This window comes from Pavona decussata, unplaced genomic scaffold (assembly GCF_977016875.1).
Source record: "Pavona decussata unplaced genomic scaffold, jaPavDecu1.1 SCAFFOLD_16, whole genome shotgun sequence".
In the NCBI taxonomy this organism is placed as follows: domain Eukaryota; kingdom Metazoa; phylum Cnidaria; class Anthozoa; order Scleractinia; family Agariciidae; genus Pavona; species Pavona decussata.
The window spans coordinates 4,360,439-4,375,000 of record NW_028145439.1 but is presented as its reverse complement, the minus strand read 5'-3'; the positions used below and the strand labels follow the sequence as shown (position 1 = coordinate 4,375,000).

At 34.1% G+C, this 14,562-nt stretch overlaps 1 protein-coding gene across 1 annotated transcript in view; it reads left to right on the top strand.

The window, feature by feature from the left end:
* Positions 1-196: 196 nt before the first annotated feature.
* Positions 197-14,562, top strand: part of LOC146487454 (uncharacterized) — a 33,272-nt gene continuing 18,906 nt past the window's right edge. Inside the window, exons 1-2 of the mRNA XM_085088546.1 lie at positions 197-454; positions 6,335-6,449. Coding sequence (XP_084944672.1) covers positions 278-454; positions 6,335-6,449 — 292 coding nt within the window. The 5' untranslated portion in view covers positions 197-277. The remainder of the gene's footprint in view (positions 455-6,334; positions 6,450-14,562) is intronic.

Genomic DNA, 14,562 nt, shown 5'->3' with positions numbered 1-14,562 from the left:
ATCACAAGATTTCTTGTGATCAAATTTTATCGATTTCCGATATTTGTCGATTGATTAGTATCGAATTCAATCGACAACAATGGATGTTTTTCGACTTTCGAAATTATCGACATGTTACGCCCTGCTTAGCTTTTAGAGTGATAAGCGCTAGATAAGTTCTGTTTATTATTATATATATTGTTCTTTCTCAGATGACTGCCGCCAATTGGAGTTCAAGCCCTCGCACACATTTGATGGTAAACGCCTGAAAAACCACGTGATTCGTACCATTGACGTCATGGGTGGTGATTTCTGTGAGATGGCATGCTACATGGAGCCCAACTGTGTCAGTTACAACTTAAGAAAAGAGGCGAGCGACCATGGAAAACATGAATGCGAGCTGAATAATTCAACTTTTGAAGGAAACGAACACAAACTGAAAACAAATCAAAAGTTTGTATACCGCGGAGCAAAGGTTAGCGATGGAGTTTCAAAAGTAGTGTTTTCTGTATAAACAACAATGAAAAAAAAAACAACAACAACAACAACAATGCAGAGGTTGTTTACCATTTACAGCCAAAATGAAAAAATTTTAGTTGAAATGTAAGTCTAATTTGGTCTCCCCAAACGGAAAATTTCTAGAAAAAATGGGATTCATTTAATCAATCAATCAATCAATCAATCAATCAATCAATCAATCAATCAATCAATCAATCAATCAATCAAAGACTATTACCTCTTCAATGGTAGCTAGCCGAGGGGGAATACCCCTCAACTTATTGGGGACACTTAATAATAAATAAATAAATAAATAAATAAATAAATAATAGTAGTTTATTGGAATCCCTCTCGCAGCCTAAAAGGCTGAATTACAAGGATGGTCAGTTACAATAGTACAAGACACTACGGTATAAAGACATTCAGATAAATAATTATATAAATATGATTAAAGCACAAATAACAGAGAAAACATAACAAAGAAAAGGATTACAGCTTGTCTTGATACTTAATGGTGCAGAAATCTGCGAACCGCTTTGTCTTGGGGACAAAGCGCACAGGAACACGTTCGCCTGATCGGAGGCAGTACGGCCTGTCAATTGACACGCGAGGAATTAATGGCTTAAGGGCAGGAGACGACAGGCAATCACGCTTGATAAAATTTATGCAAGCTTCTTCCCTTCTCTGGGAAAGGGCAGTGATGTCAGATTGAATTAGGGCTTCGTCATAGTGACAATTCAGTAGAATGATGCGTAGGGCCCTTTTTTGTACAGATTCTATAGCGTCATCTAAGTACTTTAGCAGAGCTGCCCACACAGGGCGGGCATATTCTAGTACAGATCGTACAATGTTACAGTACACTTGCACTAGCTGCTTGATAGTGAGGCCACTCTTCTTAAGCGCGCGCAGTGCGTACAAACGCTTGTTGGCCTTTTTGACTATATGCTCTATGTGTACGTTCCATGAAAGATCTTCAGAGATATAGACACGTAAGAGCTTATAGGTCACAACCCTTACTAAGCCTGTACAATTACTAAGCCTGTACTACCTATCAACTGATAAATGATTAAAACCTACTCATCATCAATCATCAACTAATAAAAACTTAAGAGCGGCTTCCCACAAATATCGACCGAAATCAACTTTTGGTGGCACAAGTCAAAAAATCGATTTCGCTCATATTTTGCTCATAGGTAGGCCCTAGTAAGAAACAAAACAGGCTGTAGTTAGTTTTTTCAAATACGGCTTCCTTACGCGTAAACATGCGAAAAACGATTTTCAACTCAGTTGAGCCAAAATCCGCTTTCCGCCGGACGGAATTTTCCTTAACTTTGGCCGGCCGCGTATCAATCCACAGTCTGTCACGGATCTTGAAATAACATCTATTGTTTTTCTAGGCCTTCTTCTTCTGTTCCACAGAAAAACATTCAAAACTTATGTTACTTTTATGCCCGAAACTGATCTAGAACAACATGCTATAAATGCAAATATTTAACAACCAAATTTTCGAACTTAAATACCGGCAATTTTACCCATGGGCGATAACTTAGATTATCATAAAATGACTTTCTATGGCTTCACTGTGTACTTATTAATCATAATATCAAAACAAAGGTTTGGGTAAATTATTTTAAGTGACTCGCAGGGCTTCGAATTTATCACCTACCCTGTCGAAAATCTGGCATTCGCATTGTAAACAATGGCGTGACATAGCCGGTGACCGCGAACTACGAAAGCCAAAAGAGATTCAAAAACGTGCATTATTTTCAGACATAAAGGTAGGGAAACTAAGCTGATACCTTAATTAACAATCCAACATAAGATTTGGGCATCTTCTTCATCTATTCGTGCTCGATACAAGCATAATATTAGTGTGTCGACGACGAGTTCATTTTTAGTATTTCATGATCATTTCATGCACGATTTAACAAGAATTTAGCATCGAATTCTTCATTAACCCGCACTGGGGTTATTTCTGTACTCTTACCCTCTGAATCAAGAGAACTTTGACAAAACAATCCAGTTTACGAATTAATAAACATTTCTATATTTTTCCAATAAACAACTCGCAAGCTACACAGTTGCGTGACAACCATGAACCGGAAGTGTCACCATAAAGATTTCTATGTTTCGATGTCTTCTTCTGCCATGATGATTTGAAATTGGAGATAAAGACGATTTTAAGCGACTAGTTTTCGTAACTAATGTCCGTTTGCTTCCATACTTGCGCACGCAAAATAAATACTCAGAAACGAGCACATTATATTCGAAGTCCAACAAAGCATTTTTAATGTCGTCAAATTTGGTCGGTATGTTAATTGTCCCCCTTAACTCATCCACACCTGATAACGAGGAAACGACTTCTTTCTGGAGGGAAACGAAAAATAACTAAAACAGAACATTGCGGCAATGTCACGAAGTAGCAATAAGGACACGCTACGGCTCCTAAACATTTGGTATTTCTGGGCGTTTTCCATTTACCAAGATACTCCAGAAATTCCGGTTGGGTTGTAAATGGAACATGCTTTTTTTGGTTCGCTCCACTGAAAAATTTCCGGAAAGAATGGAACTTGTAAAAAGGAAGTCCCGTTTTCCCGTTGGAAACTTTTCCGATGGAACTGCGTGTTCCATTTATGAGTTTCACAAGGTTTGACCAGTTCCAGGCTGTTCACGACCATATCTTCGGTAAGGAAATATGGCGGCTTCTTCTACTCCCTCGGTGACTTTCCTATCCTCGAGTAGTACATTATACGAATGCTCGATGTGTCACGGCCTAACTCCAGATTTTCAAACGTTAATTAATCACAACTGTGCCATGTATGTCAATGGTAAGTAGTATTTATCGAAGAAAACATTACATCTCACCCTCGGGTTCTTTCAGTGTTCCGATTATTTCCCGCCTTGAAGCCTAAAATTTTGCATCTGTAATTAAACAAGGTCTTTTGTCATTCACCCTTTCACAGCAGCTGTTTCGAGTGCGTGTCGTTGATTTTGGTGAAGATCGCGTCTCATATACGTTGCAATCGTCGCCAGGATAGGAATGTCATCATCATTTTTTGAATTCACGACTCTCTTCTTCCAAAGACCGACTCAACAATTTCGTTTAACCACAACAATTGTGCCGCCATTTTGTATTTTTTGTGCGGAATACATCGGACGGAGAAGGAAATGGATGGAACATGTGTTAAATGGAACACGTTCTTCACCGATAAACATTTCCCACCGAAATTCTCGGAATTTTCCGGAATCTTTTGGTAAATGGAAAACGCCCGCTGTGTCTACCTTTTCTCCTATTTATCTAGGAATACCGTAAACTGCCTCTTATAAGCCCTGGGCCCGTTTCTCGAAAGTCCCAGTAACTTACCGGGCCCGATAAGTGTCTTTTGTGATAAATGTTTCTCAAAAGATAAGCCCAAATCGTCATCGTCTTGATGTTTCCTGGCGTTGAAAACGTGGCCGAATGGGCAAGAATAAGCTGACCCTCGTTCCCTACATCTTGAAAACCATAACAGGACTTGTGCTGGTCAGTATTCTTTGTACAGGACACACTGAGGACAGCAGAGGTACTATCTCTCTGGACCTTGTTCTGTCTGCGATCCCAAACGAACATGGCCCACCAACTATCGACGTAAACGAACAGCAAACCTCCATGCTCGTAGTATTTGAAACTTGACAAACTGTTGACAAACTGTTGCACTGTTTCTCTGGTGTAATAATAATTCAATTTGTTCATACGTCCAAAAAAGCAATGAGGACGTTCAAAAATCTAATTAGTTAATTACGTTCATCTTCACATAAAGAATATTTCAGGATCAAAAAGCGCAGCAAAATAACATTACTAATAACACGAGTATTGACCACTATCTTGGTTACGGCCTTTATTGTTATTACTTTTTTCGTTAGAAACGTTCAGAATTCTGTCTTGTTTTTTTTTCGTTGTTGTTGTCGTTGAGTGTGCGTGTGCTTTCTTTTGCAAATTTAATAAATAACTAAAACACGCAGTTTTTGCATCTATAATTCACTAATCACGAGCTCTCATTTTTAGATGTATGAAGATTGGGAAACTCTATAGACAATGTTTTTAAAAACGGAGATGGACCCAATATGCTATTTCTCTTCCCTTTCTTTATTTACAGAGATCTAAAAAAACTCGCTCATGATCAACGGACGAGTGAAACAAACAGTACTTCGAACGTATATTTCACGCAAACGATGCAGTTTAACATAAGAGTCGAAACTTTTAATCAGGTTAATGTAGTTCAAATCTGCTGCGTTTTACCTATTTCTAGTTTAATTTATTCATGGCAGTGATAAAGAAAGAGGAAAATAAATTTTCCAATTATTTGTTTTAACACAATAATATTACACAATAACGAACTGGACTCCGCATCAGAGCGAACGGTACTCTGAAATTTCTAGTTATGAAACGCAGCCGAAATATATATTTGTCCGTAACGCTACCGAACTTTCGATCCAAAGATTTTTCTACTGCGAATGAAAAATGCTTCCTTTTAAATGTCGCTTCATTTTTTTTTTCTAAAAGGAAAAAAATATTTGTACCCGTGACAGTGTGTCACGCCATCTTTTTTACACTTCGATCGCCAAATCTCAAGAAAATGCTGATAAATCTGAAGCCTAGCGGGTCATTTATTTTCATTTACCCAGAGTTTTGTTTTTATATTATGATCAATAGGTATACAGTGAAGCCATAGAAAGTCATTATAGGGAAATCTAAGTTATCGCCCGTGGGTAAAATTGGCAATGTTTTAGTGCTAAAATGTGGTTGCTGAAAATTGGCATTTATAGCATGCTTTTCTAAACCTATTTCGGACGTAAAAGTAACTTAGGTTTTAAATGTTTTTCCGTGAAACAGAAGAAGAAGACCTAATAGAGCAATAAATGCCATTTGAAGGTTAGTAGCAGTCTGTGGATTGATACGCGACCCGTCGAAAGTTAAGGAAAATTCCATCCCGCCGAAAGCGGACTTTGAGCTCAACTGAGACAAAATCGTTTTTCGCATAATTACGCCAAAGGAAGCGGTATTTGGAAAAACTAACTACAGCTCAGTTTGTTTCTTACTAGGGACTACCTATGAGCAAAATATGAACAAAATCGATTTTTTGACTTGTGCCACCACTTGGTCGATATTTGTGGAAAGTCGCTCTTAAAACCTAAGATCATTCTGTTATGAGTTACAAAGAATGCAGTTCAAGTAATAGGCCTTTTCCGAGTTGCTGTAAACCTCATTAAGAAAGCGAGGCTGAGTGCAAAACTTTTCATATTAAAATTAGTTTTGTTTGCATATGAATGTAAACTAATTAAACAAAATCTTTGCACTTAGCCTCGCTTTCATAATGAGGTTCAAAAGCAACTCGGAAATGGTATATTGTCATCTTCTGCCATCGCGCTTAAATCACATTCACGAATACGATATTTCTTGAAAAGTACGTACTCCAAACTCCCAAACAGAATATGTGCGTTCCATCTTACCACTTCTACGGGTTCCAGGCCATTTGGTTTGGATCCGTACCTGGGGAAATGTAGGAAATGGAAATCGGAACACTCACATTCGGGGTATTGATGCGTGCCATTTACTGCAACTGTTGACCAACCGATATATACATATTCCGATTAAACGGCAAACAACCAGAGTTACAACAGATCGTTAATAACCAAGACAAAAAACATTTTTTACGGCGTTTTTTGTCATTAGTTTGCGCGCATAAGTCTTTTAGTTTTTCTTTTCCCCTTTAATTTGTGAACAATACAACTTAATGTACACTAAATTACTCTTAAAGAAAAAAATACTAACATAGTATTAAGGGGTTTGCAATTACTGTTCATTTTTCCCTCTTAGAATGCCTGTTTCAGTTTACCCTGCAAAAACAAAGGAACCTGTCAAACCGGTTTTACAAATGCAGGATATCGCTGTCTGTGTGCCACTCGATTCAAAGGAAAGCTCTGTAAAACAGGTACGATTACAATGGAGAGGTTGAAATTCTAAAGTAGTTATCTTAATTGTTGGTGATCCAAATTAAGAGTACGTAACAGAGATTGAATAGTGTTGGATGTTCGTAAAAGAGGCTAACCATTTCATTTCAATTCAATTCTTTATTCACACTATACAGAACACTTCCACACAATTTAAATTATGAATAGAAGAAAGGAAGAATAAAGGAGTAACATTGACCCATGAAGAGATACGATTCATGTGTGTGCGGTGTCCAAAGTAGCAAGAGCTTTCTAGTTGGACATCGCCACGGTCAAGTAAATTGCAGCATAAACTCAGATTAAATCAGTAATGAAATCAAGTAAAGCAGCAGTAAAATCAAGTTTGATTGATCAAAAGGTGGTATTTCCAATTTTTTTTAAACTTATTGTGGGCGAAACATTTAAGTCCAAGGGGCACAGTTTCCCAAATCTTTGATCGTACCTAAATTAGTGGATACTCTCGGTTTGAAAATGTTAAGTGTACTAGCTAATCGTGTGTTATAACCCTTTGAGAAAAAGACCATTCCATCGCTATTTACAATGAACTTTTTTTTTAACAAATTTTATTCATTAAAGACATTCAATACTTACAATACTTATTAATATACATACATTCAGAACTAACTAGTACTACACCAATATAATACTAACAAAATTAACAATATAGTTACATTACTTACTAATAATAACATACTTATGCTATTACATAATACCCTCTCCCCCCCCCCCCTCCAAAAAAAAAAAAAAAGAAAAAATGATAAAAAATAAAAAATCTATAATACGTATTTGATTCCATTAATACCAAACCCAAGCGCAGAGCCGGTTTTTTATTAACACACTTATAAACAATTTAGAATGTTGCAAGGCACAGAGCCCACTTCTTATTAAATTTGTCCATGCAATTGGTTTTAACCAATAAAAACTTTTCTGTTTCGTATTTAATTTTAGCCCTTTGTTTAAAGGCGGTTATGTTTGGTAATGTCTGATTTCTCCTGCAACCCCATATAAATGATTTAGCAACAAACAACAAATAATTCAGTAAAGGGCATTTTGCATATAGTATTCCGATTATGACATCTTGCAAAGTTAGGTGGAAGAATTCTTTTGTCAATAAGTAGATATAGTATTCAAAGTCTTTCCAAAACCGTTGCACATGACTACAATAAAAAAGGACATGGTAGAGGGTTTCTGGTTCTGATTTACAGAATGAACAATGATCATCTGAGATGTAACCTATCTTACATAACTTTGTATTTGTAAATAATATCGAATTAAGGACTTTGAATTGAAATGCCTTTATATAAGGTTCAAACGACATGAGGCAGCCGAAAGATCTTTTTCAAGTGATCTTGTGATAAATTAAAAGATTGTCTCAGATGTTGAGAACTTTTTGGAAACCGGGCTTTCCTACTTTTGATTAATGCAAAGTAATCCTTCGATTTTTTTTATGTAATACATCAAAGTCTATATTTTCAATCGTCAAACATAGGGAAATTTCAGAAGGAACACAGATGTCTGTTTTTAGATCTGATGGCACGGAGTGACGAAGTCCTGCCAAATTAAAAAATTGGTTTTGCTGATTTTGCTTGAAACAATCTTAAACGAATTTGTAGCATCTGTATCGAATAAAAGATCATTAACATAAATAATACCGTTTTTAAAATACTTCTCATAAAAGATGTATCTCTTTGTTTTTCCACAACATAAATTGCCACTCTTTTCCAGAATCAAAACCATCTCGAAATTCGGACCACCACTGAAGTAATTCGGAATAGAACAAAGAAGGAATAGAATGATCCTTAATGTAATAATTACAGTAAAATAAAAAGAGACCTCCGAAACACTGCAATGAAACGCGTAGATAGCTTTTCCAAGCACCGTCATTCTTTCCGAAGATTCTTTTCAACCAGGCTAGCTGTAAAGATTTGATCATACTTTCAAGGTCAATCATTTTTAATCCACGTACCGTTTTCATATTCATTTATCGTCGACAGACTTGTTACTTTATCAGTTCCTTTCCATAGAAATTTAAATAACAATCGGTTTAACTCTTGGATGATTCCCATGGGTACAGGGAGAAGTGACAAAATATAAACGAATTTAGGAATAAGTAAAGACTTGATAACTGTCACTTTCCCATAAAGAGAAAGACCTCTTGAGTAGTTAGATGTTTGGGGCTATAAGCACACTTTTGAAAATTTCACTGAATTCGTACCTGATTCAACAATGAACTCAAAAAACGTAAATCCTCGGTTTTTCAAAAACCTAAATTTTTATCCTCGGTTTCTCAAAAACCTAAATCCTCGTTTTTCATAAATGACACCCAACTGACCCCAACTCACAAACAATCATCGATTAAATCCAACCAACTCATCAATCGCTGATTTGAATGATGAATACAATATTTTTGAACACCAATTTGGATATAAAAATTATCTAATCTAATTTATATGAACAACCAATTTGATCATAATGATAAAACATATTTTATTCATCCAACATTTCAAAACTATGCAACATCTGCTGATGGTTATATAATTAGCCGAAAAAGATTGGAACCCAGAAAAGGATATTTGTCTGAGAATGGTTATTACATAATTTCTCCGGGGCCATACAATACATGCCCAGCACATCGGTTCGTCTATGAAGCTGTCAATCAAACAATAATTCCACCTGGAATGCAAGTTAATCACATTAATTCCAATCGACAAGACAATTCCATTGAAAATCTTTCATTGGTAACAGCCTCTGAAAATATGATTCACATGCACAAAGCCAGAAAAGAATTCTTTCACAATCCATACACAGAAAATGAGTTACCAATAATAAACAAATTAATGGATTTTCCACCAATGGAAGACAATGATTGTGAGTTTACAAGAACGGAAAACAAGATTATCAATAAGATGTTTTACAGAATGTGCCATGACATGGATGAGACTAATTTTCCACTTTACAATGATTAATGATGTTGAATACAAGGGTTGTTTGACTATGTTTGATGTATTTTTTGGGGTCAATTTGGACACAAACTCAATTTGACGTTGGCTTGAAGAGATAATTATAGATACTATTATAGAAGAAATGAGTGAGAAAATAAAAATTGGAGAAAATGTATTGGATTCTTCTGCTGGTGAAAAATCAGTAGCAAAGACTATTATTCATAATGAAAAAACATATTATTGTCATCCAATTTATTCAAATTATGGATGTTCAAAAGATGGTTACATTATTAATTGCAAGAGATTGGTTCCAAGAAAAGGGAGATTAAATTTAACTGGGTATTTGGAAACAACTGTTCGTTCTGATGATTGTAAAATTAAAATTTATAAATCACATCGTTTTCTTTGGGAATCAATAAATCAACAAATAATTCCAGATGGATATCAAATACACCATATCAATAATAATAAACAAGACAACTCAATTGAAAATCTGGAACTCGTAACCAGACAAGAAAATATGATATATGCCAATAACGAAAGATGTGGTAAAACAATATCCAAAAAGCAAAATGTTGAAATAAAATGTAATATGTTTTATTATCATAATATTTATACCAACTATGGAGTCAATAAATTTGGCCAAATATATAATAAAAAAAACCAAAAGATGTTCAATTGGAAATTTACTATCAAGTGGTTATAGATTGATAACATTAACACAAATTGGATTACCTAAAAAACACTTTTATGTTCATAAACTTGTTTATGAAATATTAAATGGAGATATTCCAGATGGAATGCAAATAAATCACATTAATTCAAATAAACAAGATAATTGTATAGACAATTTGGAGGTAGTTACTAGATCAGAAAATGTTAAACATGCTTATAAAGTCAAAAAATATAAAACAAAGATTGAAATTACAACTGATAAGCCCATAGAATCAATCAAATTGGATATCAAAATGAAAAAATCAGATGATGAGTTTACTGAAGATGAAAAACAGTTGATTGATAAAAAATATAATGCAATGATCAATAAAATCAAAAATGGTAATTTTCCATATAAGAAACAATTACAGGAACATTTTCCAGACATGGAATTTTGGTGATTTTTGTATTTTTCAGTTTTGTAAATATTTCCTGAGTATGCTCAATGAGTGTATTCAGGTCTTATGGCCGCAAAAACAAAACAAATAAGGAACCCGCCAGATGTTCCACTGATATCTGGTATGAACGTTGCTGTCAGTCCTCGTTCATCAGCTAATCTGACACAAAATTGGAACGCACATTCTGAAAATAATATGACATATAAGTATAATATGAACAAATCTAATCTATCCAAATTAACGAAAGAACAGTTAATTGAATTATTACTTGAAAGTCAAAAACCTAGTAAAAAGACAACAGTTCCAATACCAAAACCTAGAAAATCAGTCAAACAAATGGTGCAAAATTATGAAACAAATATTATCAAGCCTCCGAGGCAATTTATGGACAAGCCAATTGTTGCACCAAGATTGAAAAAAACATCATCTGCGATTCAATTAATACCAAGAAACATTATTATTCCACCTCCAAAGCAATTTATGGATAAGCCAATAGTTCCACCAAGGACTAAGAAAATTGCTCCGATTCCAACACAAAGAACTCAAATCACAGAAGTTGCAAGAGCATTCAAGGGATATACAAAATTTTATGAAGTTGGAATTAAATGAGTTCAACCAGATTAGCTATTGCTCATTTTAGCTATTGCTCATTTTATGAAACAATTATTACCTCAAATGAAAGGAATTAAATTTATTGAAACTTTGACAATTTATTTTGAACAACAAAAAGGAAACCAAACTGTCTCCAGAATTGGATATTTTAATAGTAAACCAAAAACAATAACTAATGCCAATGATTTTCAAGAATCTTTGGATGTTAATGTTGAACAAATTATGAATGATATTCACAAATGGATTAGTGAAGGTTCAGCTTGGATAATTAAATCAATCAATGGACATTACATTAATATTATCAAATATGAGCCTCTTACTGGAAGTTCTTACATTCAACTTCCAACTGAACTTCAACATCATCAAAAAGGAATAATCAATCTACAAAATAGAGACAATGAATGTTTTCGTTGGTGTCACATTAGACATTTGAATCCACGAAATGACAATCCACAAAGAATCAAAAAAACTGACAAATCATTTGTCGAAAAATTGGATTACCAAGGAATTGAATTTCCAACTGCAATTAATGAAACAAAAAGGAGTTTATCCGTACGATTATATGAGTATCTTTGATAAATTCAATGATACTCAATTACCAACCAAAGATGAATTTTACAGTAAAATGAATAATACTCATATTACTGATGAAGAATACAGTCATGCACAACATGTATGGAATACTTTTAATTTGAAAACCATGGGCGAATACCATGATTTATATCTCAAATCTGATGTTTTATTGCTGGCTGATGTATTTGAAAATTTCAGGAAAACATGTTTGGAATATTATAGATTGGATCCATGTCATTATTTTACATCTCCGGGATTATCTTGGGATGCAATGTTGAAAATGACTGAAGTCAATTTGGAACTCATTACGGATATTGATATGTATCAATTTGTTGAAAAAGGTCTTCGTGGAGGAATCAGTTACATTGCCAATAGATACGGTAAAGCCAACAACAAATACATGCAAAATTGGAATCCCAATGAAGAAAGCAAATATCTCATGTATTTGGATGCAAACAATCTTTATGGATGGGCTATGAGTCAATATCTTCCAACTGGAAATTTCAAATGGTTGAATAAACAACAAATAAAAAATATTAATTGGAAAACAGTTGATGCAAATAATAAAACTGGATATTTATTGGAAGTTGATTTGGAATATCCTCATGAATTACATGACCTGCATAATGATTATCCATGTGGCGCTGAACAAATCAAAGTGACACAAGATATGCTGTCAGATTATTGTCAAAGAATTGCAGAAAAATTTGGAATCAAAAGTGGTCAAGTCAGCAAATTGATTCCAACATTAGCAAACAAAACCAAATATGTATTACATTATAGAAACTTACAATTATACCGTGAATTGGGACTCAAATTAACTAAAATTCACCGTGTTCTGTCATTTGACCAATCACCCTGGTTGAAGACATACATTGATTTCAATACACGACAAAGAACTAATGCAAAGAATGAAAATTAATGAATAACTCAGTGTTTGGTAAAACCATGGAGAATATCAGAAAACGGGAAGATATCAAATTGGTAACTAATGAAAAACAATTATCGAAACTGACTTCCAAACCAACATTCATCAATAGCAAAATCTTTAATGAAAACTTGGTTGCAGTCCACAAAATCAAGGAATCATTGACTCTCAATCGACCAGCATATGTTGGTATGTGTATCCTTGATTTGAGTAAAACTCTAATGTATGACTTCCATTACAATTTCGTTAAAAACAAATATGGTAATAAAGCCAAATTACTGTTCACTGATACTGATAGTTTGACATACGAAATTGAAGCCGAAGATGTGTATCAAGATTTTTGGAATAAAAAAGAAATGTTTGATAATTCAGATTATCCATCCAATCATCAATTCTTTGATGCCACAAATAAGAAAGTCATTGGTAAGTTCAAAGATGAAGCTGCTGGAATCCCCATCACTGAATTTGTTGGATTGAGATCCAAAATGTACTCATACATCAAAGACAATAATAATGGTGGCAAAACGGCTAAAGGAATCAAAACGAATGTCATCAAAAAAGAAATTCAACATTCTGATTACAAAGATGTTCTTTTCAATGAGAAACAATTGCATCATCAAATGAAAACAATCAGAAGTAATAACCATGAACTTGGAAGCTTTGTCATCAACAAAACATCATTGTCATGTTTTGATGATAAACGATATTTACATCCGAATGGTTTGGATTCATATGCTTATGGACACTTTCGTTTATAAACAAAATTTGTGACAAAAAACTTGTGCCTCAAACTTTGTGTAAAAACCTGGTTTTCGATTTTCATTTTTCATAATTTTCGACTATTTTTTCATCAATTTTCGAATGTTTTGTTGGGTGTATGCCCCATAAAACAAATAGCAAGAATGGTATGATGGGTGCCAGACACATACCAATCCCCATCAAAGATTATTCCATGCAGGTGGATTCATCTCTCTGTCAAACCCTCCATTGCTATGATTATTGCTTCTTTTGCAACTATCACAAAGAATCATCCAATAAAACATCAAATATGCCACAATGCTGTGAAAATCAAAACATTTGGTCAATTGACTTGTGTGAATTGTGGGCGAGTTGTTGGTGAAGATTTCAAAACAGAATACATCAATTTTCATGCCAATTTGTTCAAAATATACAAGAAAACAGTGTATAATAGAAAATACCATTTGTCGCATACATTAGATCAAATTATTTTTAAAAACAAAGTTGAAATCAGTTGTTCAACCAATTTCAAAATTCATAAAATATTCGTTGAAATAAACAAAATATTACCACAAATCAATGGCAAAAGAAAGAGAATAATCAGTTTGAAATATCTTTTGCATAGAATATTGCAATTGATGAAAATTGATTCTTCCCAAATTGAGTTGACAAAATCCAAAAAAACTATGAAGTTGTATAATGTTTATTGGGATAAAATTATGAGTCTTATTGGACCTGAAATCATGCACATAATCAATCATACATAAGTGAATATCTGATATTTTTTATCATATTTGTCACCCCATTTATCGACAATCGGCGAATTATCCAAAATGAAATCATCATTTTGAGTAAGCTTGTTTGTCAAATCATCTCTATCAAAATGTCCATTTCTCATTATTTCTTTTATTTCATTTAATAAATGTCCGTAAGTTTGAAAAGCATATTGACATTGATACAACCTTATTTCAATATTTTTATGCTTCATATAAGCTTGAATTACGACAGAAACTGATGATATTGCCAATAATGAAGCTCCACTGGTTGCAATTGATGATGCAATGCCATCAGTTGCAAACATAATGGATGAAATATTCCCTGCGAATTCCCATTTTTTTAATCTTTTGTATGCACTTTTGTACTTCCACATCTTTTTGTGATATGACATGTAATAAGCTTTCAATTCATC